This window comes from Cheilinus undulatus, linkage group 1, assembly GCF_018320785.1.
Source record: "Cheilinus undulatus linkage group 1, ASM1832078v1, whole genome shotgun sequence".
NCBI lineage: Eukaryota > Metazoa > Chordata > Actinopteri > Labriformes > Labridae > Cheilinus > Cheilinus undulatus.
This window is the reverse complement of record NC_054865.1, coordinates 53,736,567-53,756,961: the sequence shown is the minus strand read 5'-3', so window position 1 is coordinate 53,756,961 and position 20,395 is coordinate 53,736,567. Positions and strand designations below refer to the sequence as shown.

General features: G+C 39.6%; 1 protein-coding gene across 14 annotated transcripts in view; it reads right to left on the bottom strand.

The window, feature by feature from the left end:
- Positions 1–20,395, bottom strand: part of neo1a (neogenin 1a) — a 246,610-nt gene that overhangs the window by 152,834 nt on the left and 73,381 nt on the right. For all 14 annotated transcript variants that reach the window (XM_041787290.1, XM_041787345.1, XM_041787315.1 and 11 more), the window contains one exon: positions 8,280–8,603. In XM_041787290.1, coding sequence (XP_041643224.1) covers positions 8,280–8,603 — 324 coding nt within the window. The remainder of the gene's footprint in view (positions 1–8,279; positions 8,604–20,395) is intronic.

Here is a 20,395-nt window from a genome sequence, read left to right as displayed (position 1 = left end):
TGTGACTTCTAAATTTAAGTATTATAATACTTTATTGATTATGCTGATGCAAAGAAAATACAATCTTCTTGACTCTGATTTACACACAAATTAGCTTTAGCTATAAATCCTATCATGTGACATTAGTTTACGTGCTACATACATGTTTCAATACGGATGCAGAGTCACATAAAGAATACTGTGTAACCCTGTTTGTCACTGCTTCGTTGTTAAATACTGAATGATTGTCTAAATCCATGTTTAGTTGACATCCCTTTAATGTTCTAAAAATAAAGCTGACATTTCACTATTTACAGTATGTAAAGATGTTGACTTAATGGCTGTATGTCTAACAGAGAATGTCCGACAATAACACAAAGAGCTAACCATGCCACAGTGACGCAATCATCCTTTTTAGCATTTTCAAGCTGTCATGTCCTTGAGGCTGCAACATTTCCCCCTCCCCAGAAAAAAAAAAAAAAAAAAAAAAAAACAGATTAAAATACATCAAAAAAGGGATTAAAGAATCTGCCGACACCCTTAAATCCTCAGAAGGGTGTCTGACTCTATCAAAGGATGAGCATGCTTAAATATGAGGTGACACACGACACATGACGACTGCTAATGTTCAGTTTGTCGCTTCTACTGGTGTAGTAAGGGACACATACAATTTCAGTGAAACCTGAAATCAAAGCACAGCGATAAGTGGCTTTGGTTATCTTTATACCACACAGCTGCCTATAGGTGGGAGAGGGTAAGCATGAGACAAACCAAGATAGGACCAAAACAGAGGGAAAATAACCCAAAGAGCAGATGTATTTGAATCGTCTTATCTGTGTTTTAAGAGGTTGTGAATGAAATAAAACAAAGAGACTGCTAGATAATGGGACAGGGAGGGAGAAAGAGCAGCATTTCTCTCATTTGGGGGTTCCCCCGTTTAGTGGTGGTGAGGAGGGGCTCACCTCAAGCAATTCTTAAGGAGGGCTGAGTTCAAAGTGTGCCGGTGGGAGGAGGGACGGTGGTGTTGGAGAACAGCAGACAGTAAAGATGGGATTTCTCATTACTCGCGTCTCGCTCCGTGCCCCAGCTATCACTGCTGTATCCCGCTCGCTCGTTCACTCCCTGCCCCATAATTTTTCTCCCCCTCCTTTTCTCTTTCAAAGACTCAAACTGAATACATAAGACTGGGCCCCACTAGGCCACTCCACCCCCTCTCTTTCTTCTAAGTCTGCCTGTGTTTAAGCAGCATCTGACAGTACACACATGCTAAAACACACAGAGGCACTCTGTATGACAAAGCAAGAGCAAAAAGGAGACAAGGCACAGAGAGAGAGAGACAGAGAGAGACCATCTGAACTAGAAGAAGACTTCAAAGCTGGACAACACAGAAAAAAAATGTTTTTATAACAAGAATACCCCTGTGATGATCATGGTTAGATTATTATGTGTATAAATAATTGATCACAAAGCATAAAAAAATAAACTTTTATCTGTTTCATGGTAATCCAATTGCACAGACCATGTTTTAAAAATAATACTTAACAAAGAAATTTGACATTTAATTCCAGAAAATTGGACTGCCTTCCTCCTTTTTGGTATATTTCATTGATTTTTTTTACATTCTTATATAAATGATCAAATGTGCTGACATAATTCTTGAGAAATTACTCATCCTTGATCAGGAAGACTGGAAAGAAGCTTGTGTCCCTAGATTCAACTTAATACACAATCAAAAAAAGGTCACTTGTTAACAAAATAGTGAATTCTAAGAGAATCAATTCACTGTTAGGATGGAGACATATTACAGCAGGTTAACTAAAAGAAGAAAACCATCAGTGTGTGCTGATTATTATCAGCATGGATGGGTATTTACCCGGGCTGTCAGCATTTATGCATCCATTACAATTTAAAAGCACTGATGTATTTAAACACTGAATAAACAAAAGTTATGCTTTAATTGCTTCACTCATTATTAAACTGTAACATTTGATCCAATTGAGAACAAACTTTTCACTTTTTCCGGTTCTTACTGTTGTTAAGGTGCCGCTAAACTGACGATAAACTGGAAGTTCTTTAATCTTTCAAAATAGGAGTATTTTCCAAACAGGAGTTAAAGAATATTGGGCATAAAACAGCACAGAAAACATGTTTAACATATGAACGACAAATAAAAGTACAGCAAAGACAGTTAGGAGACAAAATCTCCTAGTTTAACCATCATTAACTAAATTACTTCCCAAGCAGTCATATTAAGCTAAAATATTAAGAACTACCACATAAATTAAATGCAATGAGTATTAATAAATGAACACTATGTCTTATGACATACTTTGACAATCACTCCTAACTTTATGTACTTTAGAGTACAATGTGTAGCCTATCAGAGTAGCAGCTTCTGCTGTCATATTTGACTACACTTTAGGGGTTAAAATGCCAAAGCTATATATATATATATATATATATATATATATACATTTGTTTGTTTTTTGATGGAAAGGGGTAAATAGCAGGATATGAGAGTTTCAAAATTTAAAAAAGGTAATGAAAAAACTGCACTTCAAAAATAGTTGTAATTAAAATATATAATGTTGTGGAAAATAATCATGGTTATCACTTTGGTCAAAACCATGCAAGGCTAATTGGTACTAGGGCTGAGCGATTAACGTAATTGCAATTACTTTTCCCAATATTGCAATTTGATGCGCGATTATTTTCAGGTTCCAAAGTAACACAAGCAATAACTCATTCTTTATCCTAACGAGCACCATATTAGATAAATTAAACTAGGGATAAATAATTCTAACAAAGAAATTCTAATAGCAATTTTGGTTCATATGGCTAATCTAATACCAATTGCGATATTGAAGGGGATCATCATTTTTTGTTATTCTTGTTTTGAATAAGAAAAATGCATACATGAAGTAGAAAAGTAGGATTTTTCTAAAAAATAAAATCCACATAAGAAACCCTAATGTATGAATATGGTGTAGAGCATAAACCATCTACTGCAAAAAAAAAATTGTATCAGGTATTTTGACACATTTCAGGTTAAAGAAATATTGCACTGTAGCGATTTGAATATTGCAGCATGCCATAATGCGGTTTAATTCAATTTGCGATTAACTGCCCAGCCTTAATTAGTACATAAATACATTTGACTTGATATCTTACTTTGAATGTTTAGTGTTTCCCACAGAATGAGACTAAATTTGGGTAGTATGGAAAGTATTCATTCCCATATGCTGTACAAAGATGACCAGATACCATTACTCATCTCCATATTGCACAATCATACCAGGTTAGCTGCATGTATTAATGCTTATTGTTGACTAGATAGCAGATTGCAACCATCATCCAAGAGTACAGGGGTTCAGGATGATATTGACAGCTAGGAGCCACAGGAAAAAATGTTAAAATGATGTAAGAAGCTGGATTATACAACATTAAACATCACTCTTCTTCCCAATATAATAATATTGTGTAAAAATAAAAATGGGCACCTTTCCTTTAAAAGGATGCTAATTATTTAGAATTCAAATACATAACAAAACAGAAAAAATGGCCTGGAAATCTACTTCTCTGGCTTAAAATTTACCAAGATGGCCCACCTGAGTATCATCTATGTGTGAGAAACACTGGTGTTATTTTGGACCAATGGTTCCATGTCAACCTGATAAAAGACATTAGCTAAAAGAACTCCAGTATTCAAAGACAGAAAGGAGCATAAAGCTCAACTCTTGATTTAAACTCTAATTTTCTCTTGCTGGTGTAAGTCTGATGTAATAGGATGAGCCCATTCTCACATGTTTTTGATGAGCTCGTCTCTGTGATGTTGCTAGAAGGTGTAGCATAATCACAAAAATATGACCCTATGTTTACATCATTCCCTTCCTCCTCACCAAATCTTACACTGCTAACATATTTGAGTATGTTTAGACAACAAAGTGAAACCTGAAGAGAGTCAGAGTCTGAAGAGGCAAAAAGGTGAAGCTGAGTATCAAAGTACTGTAGCGGTGATGGTAGCGATGTGAGGAAGTGGAAGTGTTTGCTTGAGAAGAATGAGCCGTGCGTCTCCATGCAATCAATCCCAGATATTACCCTGGTATTTGTCAGATATGCTCCCTGCCACGCCAGTCACCCGTGACTCATTCTGTCATTACATCTGAGAGGTCACGCCCACTCCACCCCCACCTGCACCATCGGTCTGATGGCAGCCTAATGGCGTGCTCTCTCTACACTGCAATTAACCTTTTTATTGGCCACCTGCCAGCCAGCTGGAGATACATTAGCGGCTGTGCATGTGTGCGTTATGTGTGAATAAATAACCATAAACGCAGTAGATTCATGTGTTCAACTCTTGTGCACGAATGCGTGTGCACAACAAAGCTTTTATGACGATGAATTTCAAAGTGAAAGTGCATCAATGTGTGTCTATGAGACTGAGCTGATAATAGCTGACAGATTTCACCTGCTCCCTTCTTCAAGTAGAAATTGATTGTATCTAACATCCCATCATGGTTGACCCAGGCAGATCCCTCTGGCTGTGCGGCTGCCTGGTAACAGAGCTCATCTTGGCACAGGCGTTAAACAAGTCCCCTCTGCATTTTATGTCAAAGCAGATTTAGTAGCAGGCATTGATGAAGCATCCACATTGACTGTCTGCTGCCCAGTTGTGGTCAAAAACACCTGAAGATGCACTCATACAAGCACTGATCCACTTCAAACTGGTGCAGAAAAATACAGAAAGCTTGACTTTGGTTCCCGTTTTCCTTATTTACCATGAACATGTCTAAAGAATTGCCATGGTGACTGTGGGTTCCATTATCACTGCATCAAAACAACATTAAGATAATTTGTGTGAAGGCTGAAAGTGGCCACAATACTTTAACACTAAGTAAAGCATATAATTTGCCCATTACAATAAGCACATATTGCCCTTTCTGTTGCTGCTGAGTGAATGTAAGACCCAATGACAGGATTGATTGAAATAATATTTCATCTCAGGAACTCAACTCCAACAGACATTTACATTAAAACATATATCTTAAGCTTTTTGTTAGCTCTTTCAATGCCAGACTTAACATCATTCAAATACTAGTACCGGGGTGGGACTTTACAGTGTTTTCAGTACCGGAGTACTTGCAAATTATTGCCTTACACACCAAATATATCAAAATCAGGGCTGCCGATGGCCTGTTATGCTATTTCTGGTGTTCTGCTCATCAGCACTTGAAATCCCAGCTCTGACTGATATAATAAGAGATGATGTAACTGAGAGTCATTAAACTTATGACACAGTGCCATTGCATATTTGCAACTGATACATGGAGGATAAATACCAGCAGTAAATATTTAGACTGTTTCATGTATCTAGTGCATGGGATGTACTTCACATCCATCTTGAAAACTGAGGTCTGGAAAAGGCAAATTCTCAGCAGGTGATTGGATGTTCATTCTGTCCGTCAAATTCAATACAGACTGAAGACAAAATGAGGTAATAGGCATGCACAGCATGGATAGGAAACCTGAGCTAGGCAGGCGAACTGTCATAGTTTACGAACGACAGAGCTTGTTGGTGGAAAAAACTCATGCCTAAGTCAGTCGGGAGAAAATGGAAAACATTCTTCTCTCCCAAGAAGGTCTTTCAGTCAAGTGTATTGCTCCTCTGTCAATAGAGAAATGTCACTTAAGCTAGCTTCATCAGTGGAAATACAACTAAACTCCACCCATAACCATGACAAACTCACACTGAAGCCCGTCGGGAGAAGAGCAAAAACATCTTTCACCAAGAGAAGCTTCAGTGCAGTTCTTTACCCTTTATTTAATAAAGTGTGTGGTCCAGTTCTTATAAAACAGCCACTACTGCCGCAATATCTGAGCTAAATGCTACACTAGTGGCAGTCATCGCTACCCTCTTCCACTACAACTACATTCCGCCTGTAGCGAAGCCTATGAGGAGAAGCCGTGTAGCCTTCTCCTCATATCATCACAATCATTCACATTTTCACATTTTAAGATGGATGTGCCTGATGATAATCTGGCCAGTCAATCTGTTTTGTAAGGTTAGTAAATACTGACTGAATGTAGAGGTAAGTTTGTGCGGCCAGAGGACCTGGCCTGTCCACAATCCCCTCAAGTACCAGAAATATCCATCCCCTCTCCCCCTCTCTTTCTCCACCTTCCAGAAAATCTGTGCTGAAACAAGCCATTCTCAGATTTTCGTGATGTCATGTGGGGAGTTAGCCCCACCCCAAGGTTCAGTTGGCCCTCCCCACCTGGAATTAAGTCCCACCCTCCTCTTCTGATCCTCAGCTCAGGAGAGTCTCATCCATTTCCTGAGAGGGGCGGAGTCAGACAGATCAGTAACATTTAAAGCCACAGACACAGAAACAGCTCGTTCTGAGCAGAGCTGAAACAGAGGGGATTTTAGACATGCAGAAATCCAATACTGGAGTGTTTTTTTTTTTTTCAGCAACAAACTTCACAGTCATGTTTTGGGGACCTCAGAGACTAATACAGAATTATCCTATAAGGGTAAAATATGTGACCTTTAAGTTTGATTCTCTGCTCATCCTTAACCTTCAAGTGTGTTTCAAGGACTGAGGTCTTAGGTCGTAACAACATTTATATATCAGTATCAACATCTGTATCTGCCAAATGAATTTGGAAATCAATCACAATAATCTATTATCTCGCACCCCTTTGGTTCAGGGACGTCTTTTACGTAGCTTTAACTTCTGTATAGGGTAGTTGCAACTACACAAGGTCATATGCCATCCAATGACATTTTTTCTTAGACTTATGGGCAAAAATTAACCAGAAATAAAGTCGTATTCCCTACTGGAGATCAGTACCTTACAAGGCTGCAGTAATGCACTGAAGGTTAAGTTATGGCTTCTGTTAGTACTGTTTCATAGCAGAAAAAGATTTCATTTTAGGGAATTAAAACTGAGACAGGCCATACTACACTGACAACAAAAGCATCCTTATAAAATTAGAAGTTTCCAGCAGACCCAAGGATAAACTAAGTTATTCATTTTATAACTTACAGTATCCAGTTTTCTGTTCTTTATAGATATCCAAATTTGTCCTAACAGAGTCAGCACAGGGGAAAGAATTTCAAAAACAGAACATCTTAAACTTGAGTGAGGTCTTAAACTGGTTAAACCCCCAAACTGATTGATAGCTGAGTCCGTTTAGTCATTACATGAATATACTTCACTTCATTCCTTTAAAAGACTGAAGCGCAGTGATAGTTCGGTTTGCCTCCAAGATCCTTCACGATCCTTCACAAGTTGTGTGAGAGAAAAGGAACAGTCAGACAGGTGATCTGTTTGAGTGCTGTGGGAAAAACAACTCAACCTCTCTGATGGAGATGAACTGCCTTATTAACTTGTGATTAAAAAGGGAGCAGAATTGTATTCAAAGGCACTCAGAATGTGAGGGGCTCACATAGTAATATCGCATTGTCAACAAGAGGCCTCTGTCGAAGGTCTTAAAACCTGGCAGAGCACCACAGAGCAGACAGCACTCTCAGTTAATGCAGCCAGTGGCTCCTTCAGCAGCAAATTGAATTTTAGGGGCACCACTTGACTTAAAACACCTAATAATCCAACGTCACTTGATGTTTCTAAACTGAACAAGGTCACATTGTCAGACCAGTCATGGAAAAAAAAAACACAGACCCCTGTAAAAGCATTTATCCAGTAGGGCAATGCATACAGGCTGCAGCAAGGGAGGGGAAGGAGATTTATAGAAGAGGCTTAGTGGTTCAAGGATGAGAGCAACCAAGGTAGCAACAGAACCTTTTCCTCCTGCAGATGATATACGATCTTATATTTTCAACTTAGCCATGAAGTAAAACCTGCTACAGAGAGAAATTTTCCATATCGCAAGAGATATTCTTGTCTTATATTGAAAACAACAGCTGTTCTTTGTGCAACAGTATGCATCTTCCCTATCAATCTGAATTCTCATCTTCTCTTATTTACTTCAAATATAAAACACCACAGTTCATTCAGTCATCCTGGTTTATTAAAGCTAAAAGGAGCTGACAGAGTTTAAATTGGAGTTTGGTGAGGTTAGTATCCCTTAAACACAAGCATTTTTCTCTTACTGATCAGCTACATCCTTGATGCAATCAAATGGGAAATGATATTAACCAGCTTAAATAAAACACTTGTACACAGCCTTTGCTTGTGTACAGGAAGGTTTTTCAGACTCACAAATCTCAATTAAAGTATCCCGGACCGGCAGAAATTCTAAAAGTCTAATAGTTTGTTAAAGCATTCAGGCCTTACCTGCCACAGAGAGACGGGCTGTGCGACTGGAAATGGACCCAAGGTTCTCGATAGTGGCAACACACTGATAGGTTCCCTCATCCGGTTTATTGTGCTTGGAGTGGACTATGTGTGTGAAGAACAGCGAGCCATCAGGAAGTATGTTCCGCCTCTCATCTGAAACCAGGCTCATGAAGGTGCCGTCTTTCTTCCACTCTATGCGTGCTGTCGTAGCTGCGTCGCTGTATGCCGAACAGTTGAGCAGTGCCGGGTTTCCCCTGATGGCCAGCGTGTCCTGAGGCTCCACCGTGAACCAGAAGGGGCTGAAGGGCTGTGCTGCTGAACCTGGAGAATGGAGAGGAGAAAACAGAGACATCAGAAAGATACATAAGAACAGACACAATGTCAGATTTTAAGAGCAGGACCTCTAAGGCTTCTTGTTTGTTGTTGCTGAATTGTAGAAGTCTTTTGGTGTTATAGATTAAATTTTTAAACAAGCATGTGTCTACTTTCCACCTGTGGTAGAAAGATCATTCTGATGCTTGCTGCAGGAGCTGAAACTGGTGTTTGAACAAACACTGAGGCATGTTATTATCTGTACAGTACGAGACAAAAAAGGAACACCGAGAAATGTCAAAACACCTGGTAGATGGCCAATCCCATCGCTCCTGTCGTTCATACTATGGATCTCCATGTTGATCTTCATATATTTATACAGTTAATAGCCCTGGTTTTATATGTGTACATTCCAAAAATACCATAAACTCCCATTCCTAGTAGCAAAAGAGTGCTTCTATTTGTTTCAATATTATATATTGAAGTTAGTTTCTGTAGTCCAAGTTAGTTTGATATTATCATAGAGCTATAAAGCCTAATAGCATCCATGTACCTACTGCTATGATTTGCAGAGAATCAATGAGGAAATGTTTAAAACAGTGCTAGAAATAATAAGAAATTCAAACCCAATAGCAGGAATGTTTTCAGAGATTTAAATGACATTAATGTACATCTTTAGATGTACATTACTGGAAGCCCATAGTTTGTGGTTGAAATGCCTCTGCATCTCTGCATTCATCTGCAGCAGGAGCAGATTCAAGGGTTGTAAAACACTGACCATCACTCTCTAGATACATGGGACCACAACTATAGCTGTAGTCTGACCAACCTCATGACAAGTGACAGCAAAATTACATCTTTTGAGCCATAATGGACTTGAATGACACATTTTCAAAACTCACTCACACCAAATGTGCTGGTGGTGGAGTAGAAGGATCCTACAGGACTGAAAGTACCCCACACACTTACTGAAATGTTTCAGAAGCAAAACATCTTTTTCCTGCCTTCCATCCTTTGCCTCAGTCAATCCCAGAGACTCCGAGAGGCTTTTCATTACAGAACCACAAGCCCTGCTGGAGCTGGACGAGAGGAACTGACAAATTTAACCCAGTCTAGCCTTTCTGGCAGGTTAATATCATGTCTTGCTTTGGTATAAGTAGAGAGTGCATCAAAGGAGTAAACTCTCTGGAACGCCATGGCCATTTCTTTCCCTCAAGCATGAACAGCAACATCCTGGCGACATGGATAGTGCCAAAGTCAGAGAAAGTGCAATGGCTATGCATTTGTCCTCATCCATTATTCAAATGCTGCCACCCTAAGAGTCACACACAGCGGTATTGTTTAGATAAATAACACCAATTATCAGTTCTGCAGGGAAGGAGGAAGGCTAGAAAAATAATTAAGAGGGTATGAAGGTATTTTAATAATGCAGCAAAGGAGTGAAATAAGTGGCTGAATGTTAAATGCAGTTTAAAATATGCCTGCTCTCTTCCAAGGAAATGGCAAGTCTCCAGGGGAGAGCGAGAGCAGAAAGAGACGGCAAAAGAGAGAGGAGGCGGAGGGAGGAAGAGAGATGCTATGTCAATGGTTCAGCTATTTAACTACTAGGAGGTAATTTCTCTACCTTGCGGCGCCAAGTCCCTGGTGTGAGATCCAGAGAGAGAACTAATGTAATGTGTGGTCTATTATGGTGGCAATATGGTTGCTTGTCCTCACTTAGTTCTCTTGAAAGCACAAACAATTACAGCAAAATGCTGCAGAAAATGACTGAATTGAACAGATGCATTTTACCCTCACTTTAGGAAATAAAAAAACATTCTTTCTACCATAGCCTTCGAACAGTTTAGCTAATAGAGAAGACACTTCACTATCTTAACAGAAAATGATGTATCTTTGCCACTCAGACTGAAGCATCACGGGCACTTGGAGAAGTGTGGTCTGTTCACAAAATATCCTGAGGCATCTTTATGGATGGTTGCCAACTCACTGATTTCCCCTAATAACTGCTGGAGAACTATCTTATGCTGTTTTAACAGTTAAATTGGTAATTTCCAAATCATTTTACAGCAAGTTATATGCAGCTACAGACTGGATGCAAGTAAAGCATATTTTCAGGACACCTAAACTTTATTACATCTGCAGATGCAACAACAGCAAATGTGCTTACACAAACAGTATTTTATTTGAAAACAGCCTCAGGCAGGAGTGGATGAGATATTCAAGTTAATAAAGGAGAGCCAGTAGTAAAAACATAACTTCATGAGGCAGCACAACACTACTTCACCTGTAACTTTCAGCAGTAGGTGAGTGTTTTTTAAATTAGACTGAGGAAAGCAGCTGATTTCAGAAAATCGAAACAATCAGAAATTGTGTACAGAATATGACAACACCAGGAAATGTATTCTGTGATGGTGTAAATGACAGATGGGGAGAGACCAGAGTGGAGGAGCAGTGGAGGGAATTTGTCACTCCTGCAGACCAGAGGCACTATGGCATGCTTAATCATCTCTGCTTCATGCTGCTGGAGCGCTGGGTGTGTGGGTTGGGCAGAGCTTCCAGCTTCCAGCCCATTGCCTGGCTCCTTTCCAGTCAGAGGGCCATCTTCAGCCTCTGTCTGTCTGAGGAGTAAACTGAATGGGCTGGAAGGTTCTGCTGCATCCTATCGGAGCCAACACAGCCGCCTCTAGCAGCTTTTTATCCCCATCGCCGGAGCAGTAGGGGAGGGCTTAGCTTCAGCTTCACTGTTTAACAAAATGGCGAACCATCTGCTTTCAGTTGCAGAAACAACATCCACAGTCAGCAGAGCAGGGCAGGGGGAAGAATGGAAGATGGGGCTGAAGACGGAGGTTGGGTGGGGTTGATGGCTGGCTTAGGTGTTGGTTAATTCTCAACTACACTTAAATTCTTTAAGCATAATTCTTTCATGACATTCTGAAAATGTTTTCTCATTCCACATCAGAACAACCAATACCAGTCAAACTGCACACAAATAATCATGCCAACAAACAATTAAGCCAATGTTGATGCCAACAGTCTGAGCCAAATTTCTAACAGCGAAAACACAGGGAAGGTGGGACTGTGTTAACAGTGGATAGAGAGCCCACTACACCCAGACAGGGGCCCTACTGATACAGGATATTTAGACAGATGAACCACACCACTTACAGACATACCAATAGTAAGTTTAGCTGGGACGAAAATAAAACCATTCACATTTTACACTGATATAAAGGAAATCAAGTTTGAGGTTTTCATATAAAGTAAATTACTTAATTAAGAATACTGATCATCAATGACCATCTACAGTTAAGCTAAGAATGAGCCTGCCTGAAGTTCAGTCTGCTTCAACTGTCACGACAACGGAGCAGACAGGTTTCTGTTTTGGTCAATGAGAGTGCGTCCACCAGCTCTGTTGCGCTGCATCTCTGCTCTGTCAGGACTTCTGTTTTTCCTGGATGCTGAAACTAAATTAAACATCCAGTTAAATATCAGAATAAAATACGCTGTGATGACATCATACAAATGCCAGGACATATTTTACTTTGAACATAAATAACGGGATGTAGCCGAGCCCGGAGTCAACAGGTCAGAGGGACAAGAGCTTTTATTCATCAGAGATTACTTCCCCCTGGTGGAAGTACAAAAATCCACATGAAAGGACAGAAAGGGGACAAAAATTAAACATAGTTAAGAAGCAAAGTGATACAGTACCAACAAATATTGAATTCAGGGCATTTCAGCCCTAGAAATCCTGACACGGTGTCAAAAACATATCTGTGTAATCTGTTCTTTTATTTTTTTAAAAAGGGGCATCATATTGGAAATATATGGCAAAAACAGATATTTCTCTGACATAGCCTATACATACTAGCTGATGCAACTGCACCAGCCTGGGCCATAACTGATATATCTGGCTTTACAACGGACCAAACAAACATTCTGATGAAAAGAAACATCAACTAAAAGCTTTCATATCAACCCAAATAGTTGGCAGACGTCTTTTTTTTGCTTCCCCTCCTTGTAGGCAGTACACAGAGCAGAAATCCCAAAGAAAAGCTTTCATAGAATAAAAGATAAGCTTCTACTTTGAGGTCAAAGCCAAAGAAAAGTTTACTCGTGGCAACTAACAAGGCTGAGAATCACAGGCTTGGGAGAAAAATTCTAATGAACACCTAGAAAAAAACAAGCGGCAGTCTCCTGATGTATTCTGAAGAGTTCATTGAAAAGAACAGAACAGAGTGAATGTTCCCATACATCATTAAAGTGCAGGGAAAAATTCTAACCAAACCTTGCTGAAAAAGAATTTATTAAAAGAAGATGAGTTAAATTTTACAATAGGCCAGCCTTCCTTTTGTATAGAAGATCAATAGTCTTTTTCATCAATAATTAGATAGTGTATTTTTAACTAAACATCACAAATACACCTGTGTTAAATTATTTTTCCCCTTGAATGTTTCTTACCATTGAAAGGAGAAACACATTTTTATGTCAGCATTTATTAGTTCTGAAGCTCTGCAGGCTTTTAACAACACAGCTGCAGAGCTAAAGAGGGAAGGGGGTGTCAGAAAGCACATTACAGTGTGGGAAGTCTAATCTATCTGGGCCAGCAGTGTGGGAGCCCCCGTTTGTCTTTGAAAAATAGGAACCACCGTGCCGGGCGACCAGTGAGAGCCAGGGAGAGGAGAATGAGGGGTTAGAAAATGAGGTTGTCTGGTTGATAAGTATGAGCTGTTACCTCTGTCCCAAATCCACTTTGCTCAGCAGTCATAAAAGGTTTGGGAGCTTGGCTTAAGGTGGTGCCCTGATATGCTGCCTTGCTTTCTCCTTTGCTTTTAGATGAGAGAAGCAGAATGGAGACATGGCAGTGCTGTATTTCAGATCGTGAACCAGCATCGGCCTCAGTGCCACGGTGATGGATTAGTGAACTTAGGTAATGTCTTCAAGGACACTGGCAACTGTGTCATTTAGCAGGTATCCTGTGAAAGTTATGTGACTCTCCTGTGCAGTATGAATTATGAAAAGGACTGATTTATTTTATCAAGTTGCAGCAGATTACAAAGCTAGTCTTGCTGCAAAAAGTTGCTGTTGTGGATCATCAGGTGAGAGGACTCTAACTGTGCCAGTTAACATCTAAACTTTTGTTTTTAAGCTGCATAACTGCCTCCGTCTAAAATGACCCTTCACTGCTTGCATCTGTAGTTTTAAATTGATTCTTGCCTCCTGAGACCCCTGTCCAATAGGGAGTCTCCTGGTGTGAGATACAGATGCATGAACAAGCAACTCCAGATGATTTCAGGGAGAGCTATTTTCTTGTAACATCAGGGCTGCATGTGTGGAAAGGACTTCTGACACTCTTGGTGGTCAAACACATATCAGGAGGCCAACTAGTCATGCTTCCCCAGGCTTGCTTCCATATACTGAGTTTAGTGATAAGGTTAAAATTCCTCCAGTGGTCACCAGTTTCAAGTATTTTACTTGGAGCATACATATCGACAGAGAAACCCCACTCTCTAAAAAAAAAAAAAAAAAAAAAAAAAATTGATGAAGAAAACACTGAAAAACACTAGTGATGGTGAACTGATCAAACTTTCTGACCTCTGATACCGATCCAATACCTGGTGTCTGAGTAACTTTTGATACCGATACTGATTCAACTATGACCCTGTGACAATGACATCACCCAACTCATGCCACAGGGATTTTTTTTGTCTTGTGCAGCAAGACTACAAACCTCCAGAGTACAAGTGCTTTGGACAAAACCCATTAACACACCACCCTGTAACTGACTAAAATAGTTTCTCCAGTCATAGAAAGGTTAATCCACAGTGACACTATTGCTCTGATCAACATGTGTTTTTAGGTTAAAAGAAGCAACCCATGTGGAACAGAGAGGGAATTTAGTTTGGTGGTGACCTAAAAAGGAGGAGTCAATAGTCAAAGCTTGGCACTGGACCGGCAAATCTGAAATGAACAATTTCTCAGCTGGGTACAGCCCGAGTTAATATCCCAGAAAAAAGCCAGGACAGAGGAGTGAGTGAGGGTCTGCTCTCCACACAAAGACCCCCTGTTTTCTCCTTTTCTACACTTGGCTCAGCAGGAAGCCTCCTCCCTCATTGACCCAGCTTCTGAGAGCAGCCATATTGACTTCCCATGCTCTTGAGACAGAGCAGACCACTTCTCTTAAAACCAGTCCCATTTTCAACAATACAGGACCTTCTGTGGTTTGGACAAAGGAATCCTAGAACTTTAAGAGTTAATTCTTTAGTATATGCTGGAATCCAATCCACACAGGGCTCTGTTTTTCTTTTTAGAGATGTGTCTCTGGATTTCTGATAAAAGACAACATAAAGAGACAAGATAAGAGAACAAAATCCTTACTGGCACATTAGGGGATGAACAAAAAGCTTCCAAAAAGGCACAAGTAGAGGCAGGGAGCGCTTCATACTGTTATTTCCATCCCTCTACTGTGTCCTTCATCCCGTGGTGTCAGGGTTACATTAATGACACTAATGGAAATGGTTGTCTCTGCTTCTCTCCCACACTTTCTCCCTCTTCTGTTTTATCTTTACACCTCTGTTCTTTGTGTCTTTGTCTGTCGACTCATTCACCCTCACATCCCTGAAAACTCCCATCTTAAAGCCCATCTGTCACCACGAAACACCTCAGGGAAATAACAATGATCTGGAGAGCAAATGTGCAGGGACTAGGTGTCTATAATAGAGCAGGAGAGAGAGCGCTGAAGCTAACTTTATTTGAGATTTGTTTCTATTTGAGGGAAGAAAATGTCCTTCTCCAGTCAGAGTACAAGTACAAAGGTCCTCTTGGGGATTTTATTACAAAAACTTTCATTTTGGTAGAACTGACATTTGGGTACTTGACTGGTAATCAATCAAAGAAGTAAAGATGTGAGAGGAGATTTCTTTTTCATTTCCAGGTAATGAAAAAGAAATGAGATGAGGGCACATTCATTAGGACAGATTGGTGTCTTCAATGTTTGAATGACATCAATCTTTTCGTATTAGTCATGGGAACTGCTGGGGTTCACTATGAGGAGACTAAATCCCAGGTCAGGGGGATAAGCAGTGCCAGATTCTGAGTTTTGTGAGCCAAATTAGACATTGCTTTTCATTAACAGGCTTTGATAGTTTGCTCCAGTGGATCTAGTTCAGCAAAACAACTCCTATTTATCAGCCAATGATTCTCATGTTTTAACTTAAAGAACTATACTTATCAGAGGTTTTCTATAAGCAACAGAAATATTTAAGTTCCATACTATTGCAAAACCCTTCATCGCTTTCTCTTTTTACTTACCTTAATGAAGGATAAAGATGAAGATACAGTTCCATAAAACCTATTCCTGCTGGGGATGCACAACTGATAAAATCCCCTGACAAAAAAGGTGTTTGTTTTCTTTCTCACTAGCCTACAAATCCCAAAACTGTAGGTGGTGCCATTGTATCTAACCCGTCATTAAAGCCCAGAGAAGAAGAAGAAGCCTGAGTGCTGAGAGGCAACAGCATGTCTAATAGCACTGCTGGAATTATTCCGTGTTCAAGAGGAGGATAAAATGAAAGTGTCTGCCCCGCAAAGAGAGTGGGGGAAAAAAGTTAGAAGATCTCATTAGTCACTTAAGAGTCGTCATCCGAACGACGGACTGTCAAAGGAAAATAAAGCTGTAGTTGCTGCTAGCATTAGCCGCTAGCATTAGGACTAAGCTGAAGGCTAATACCAGGCAGAGTGCTGATTCAGCAGGCATTTGAACCTGCAGAAAGTCTGCCAGAGACCGCCAAAAGGCAACTCTTTTAGTCTCCTGATGAGGGCTGGGGAATTAATCGCAAATTAGATTAAATCTCAACATGGCCTGCTGATATTTTCAAATTGCAGAAGTTGCATTTTTTTCTTTAACTTGAAATATGTTTTTCTTAATCAAAATTAGTGACACAGAAATGCTATTGTCATTAAACAAAGCAAATGATCAAAAATAGTTAGCTCATTCTATCTAAAACTGATGAAGCCTAGCGTTACTTCACCAAAGTCATAGCCTAGCTGTGATCAGATGGTAGCCAGTTTCCCCTCCTCCACCCCAGCCACCTCCTTTATAGCGTAACGCTTGTTGCACCCTCATATTCAGATTGATGATATTATGTATTAATTGCTTCTGAAATAATTTAATTATTTTCAATGCACATGGTGTTATTTATGGAATTATTTAATGCTTGAATTTGTCAAAAAATACACAAGATTTACCCAAGAAAAACTGCATATTAAATCGCAATCACAATATTCGGGGAACAAATTGCAATGAGATTATGTTTGCATATCGTTCAGCCCTACTCCTGATCCACTGCTCCTTAAATTCATCCCTCCCTGCTGTCTGATGATATCAGATATGCCCATATATGGAAATCAATTATTGCTGATACTATTATGTAAATGTAGTTTAGACCTAAAACTTCAGTCATTAAAACACTTTAAAGGTTAAGGAATAAGCATGAACAAAGAAAACACTTCAGTTGATGTAGGTCTGTTGGTCCTGCCTAAAGCTTCACAAACTTAATTGTACAGCCAAAATGTACAGCTGGTGTAACAGCCACTATATGGGTTGTAAATACCAGCAGAAACATTCAAATCTGATAATACCTATTATTACCTTTTCAAGTTTTATAGACCAATACTCAAATCATGCTGATGACAATGTGCATCTATACCAAAAACATATATCAGCTAGCAAATATGAGCAGCCACCAGGCTTACAGTAACACAAGCCCTTAAAGATCCTTGCAGCAGCACTGATTTTTGACACTGAAGTGCTTTATTCTGTTAAAGCTGGGTTTAAGTTTGTTTCAGAGAGCCTCTGTGGCTTATGTGGCTCTCTTTCAATAAAGACCTTGTGAAAGATCAACAATGAAGGGTCATTTTGAGAGAAGTCTTGTAAATGTTGGGGCCCACTTTGTTTTTGCTGCTCTGGGCAAAATTTTGTGTCTGAGACAAACGTATTTACTCAAGTAGAATACCTGCAAGCTCACTGAGGTCCTGTTAAATAATCATATGGCTTATTCACTGTAAGGGGCAATCTTAAGGAATACAACAGGAAGAATAAATGAAAAACTGAAGCAACACAGAGGCTGGATGACATGAAATGTTTCTTTTTCACTTTACAAGCTACAAAAGAACTTTATCTCTGCGAGTTTGGTCACTCTCATATTCTTTTGAGAGCAGAGCCAGGAACAATGGCTGGCGTGCCTTAGGGAGGTAGCTGTGATCTGGGAAACCACAACCCCCAGATTCTGATATTCTCGGCGTTCTCCACAGCAGTTGATGAAATGAGGGGTTGAGGCCAAACCATAAAGGGATAGACAAAATGACTGGGGCGCCTCGAGCACACTGGCCGTCCTGTGCTGGCTCAAACTCAACTGGCAGATTAAAAGAGGAAAGGATCCAATTTTTTCAGCTCGCAGTTCTCTGTCATCCTGTCTGCTCGCTGCCATTGTAAAACTCTGGAGGCCCGGAGAAAACATGACAGGGTCACAGGCGAGGCTGAGTCACTGTAACAGCATCAGCTTTGGTTTCACTGAACACTGCCAGAAAATGTCGTCCTCACACAAACGTTAGTCTCTCTTTAATCAGATGAAGATAGATCCTACTCAAATCATTTGCTGGTTAATAGGATTAGCTGAAGCTTTGAGTGCAAGAGTCTGGCAAAATATCAAAATTTAACAGCCGTGTCCAATGTGCAGAATTGCAAACTACAGGGATTTTTCTCATACCGACTCTGTTATGTCATTAAACTTGTACTATTTACTCACGGTGACATGTAATTGTGTAACACTAATTAATGTGAACCTAATCCCTCTCTCAGAATAACACACTGACCCTTATTCTGTCAGGCTGTGAGAGAATCAAGAAAAAGCCAGCTAAAAATCATCAACATTCCACATTTAAGATCGTTTTTGAAACTATATGATCACCATTAGCTTGATTTTCATGCATTTTATAGACTTAAAGTTGAATCAAAAAATGATCACAGGGTGCAGAGGTTGGGCTGGACTTTTTCACTGTCTGTGATTTTGATGGACCGGGTTATACAAATTCAATCATACTGGCATATAATCCATCATTTTGATTTTCTCTTTAAAATCTAACAATATAATAATATTTACAACAACGCATCTAAAATATTATGATAATATAATAACACAGTATAACTCAATATGACATTTTTAGTTGTCTTAAATTTATAAAGCACTCTTTCCCAACTAATATTTTATAAAAAGAACAATCTTTGAGGCTGTGCCTTTCTCAGTGGCATGGAGAGAACGATGAACAGCACAGTTTACTCCTCATGTCATTTCTAAGAAGTGACATGAGGCACAATCTCTGTCTTCAAGCAAGCAACTATGAATTGTGCCACTCAAGATATCACTTACTGTTCATAGAATATTTTTGAATATGAAGATGTAGTTTGAGGACCATAGCTGATAAGTTGTTAAAAGGCTGCACTGTGGATCCCTGCACATTTATGTCTATGTTTCTTATCATTACCAAGGATGGTCCTAAGCATCTATTTCCATATTCAACTAAATGCTCATTTAAATTTCATTTAACCGACTCGTCTAAAGAAGCCAAATGCTTAGAAAACAGTCCTCACAGGGTCATTGTGTCAGCGGGTGTGTGCACCTGATACAACATGGCTAACATTTAAAGCGAACCTGAGGGCGGGGCTAACTTCCCACATGACATCGTGAGGGGAAAATCTGAAATGTGTCTTTAAGCACTCATTTTCTGAAATGCGGAGAAAGAGGGGGTGGTGACTGGATTTTTCTGATTCTTGGGGGCGACTGTGGACAGGCTAGGGGTAGGTACATGTTTTTGTCAGAAAAGCCTGAAAAAGTATACCTGTGACCTTTAAAAGAGCATTATAGACTGGGATTTTAAGCCTGTGTTTATAAAAAATGACAGGTAAATAGTTTCACTGACTCGTAAATCTCACGCCAGCTACTTCGATAAATTAATTTAACCATATAGCCATGTGCATCCCTTATCATCCGTATACTTATGCAATGCCACACCCACACAATTCTAGTCCATTCTAGTCTAGATTTCAGATTTACAAACAGTACATTCAGTGTAATGCGTTTTAAAAAGGACTTCTTGATACGACTATCACATCCTCTTCTGGCTGAAACAGCTCCTTCTGCAAATGTGTGTGGCGCATCCCACGACATTGGACGGATTTACTTCTGATAACAATAGTGATGAAATAGTAATATAACAGACTTTATTGTGGTTAATCATAATTTTTAAACTGCTATGTTAATAACAGTACTGACAAAGTAATATACTGGACTTTACTCAGGTTGAGCATCATTAGTTCAGCCAGACTTCTGATCACTTAGCTAAAGTTCTTTTGTGTGATCTAGTATACTACAGAGTGTTCTCCAGCTGTTCTCATCATTATTTTACTCTGCAGGAGGATGAGGTAAATAGAAAATAAAAAGAACATCAGCTCTTAGAAATCGCTGCTTAATTGCTTAGCTTTTGTGTGCAAAAGATCTTTTGCAGTGGCAGCACGTAGATGTGCAGAAAATAAATCCTAAGAAAAATACTAATTTGATCTAAAATTAGTGCCACCGTTTATGAGACCATCTCTACAGTTTGTGCAACATACTCATCGCTTAACACTCTGAGAACAGTTTGAAGGACGCCGACAACGATGTACTTTCACTCATCAACAGTGTTGAAGTCAGCGAAAGAGCCCACAGACTACAAGTTTTTTAAACAGATTAAATATCCTCCTTTCT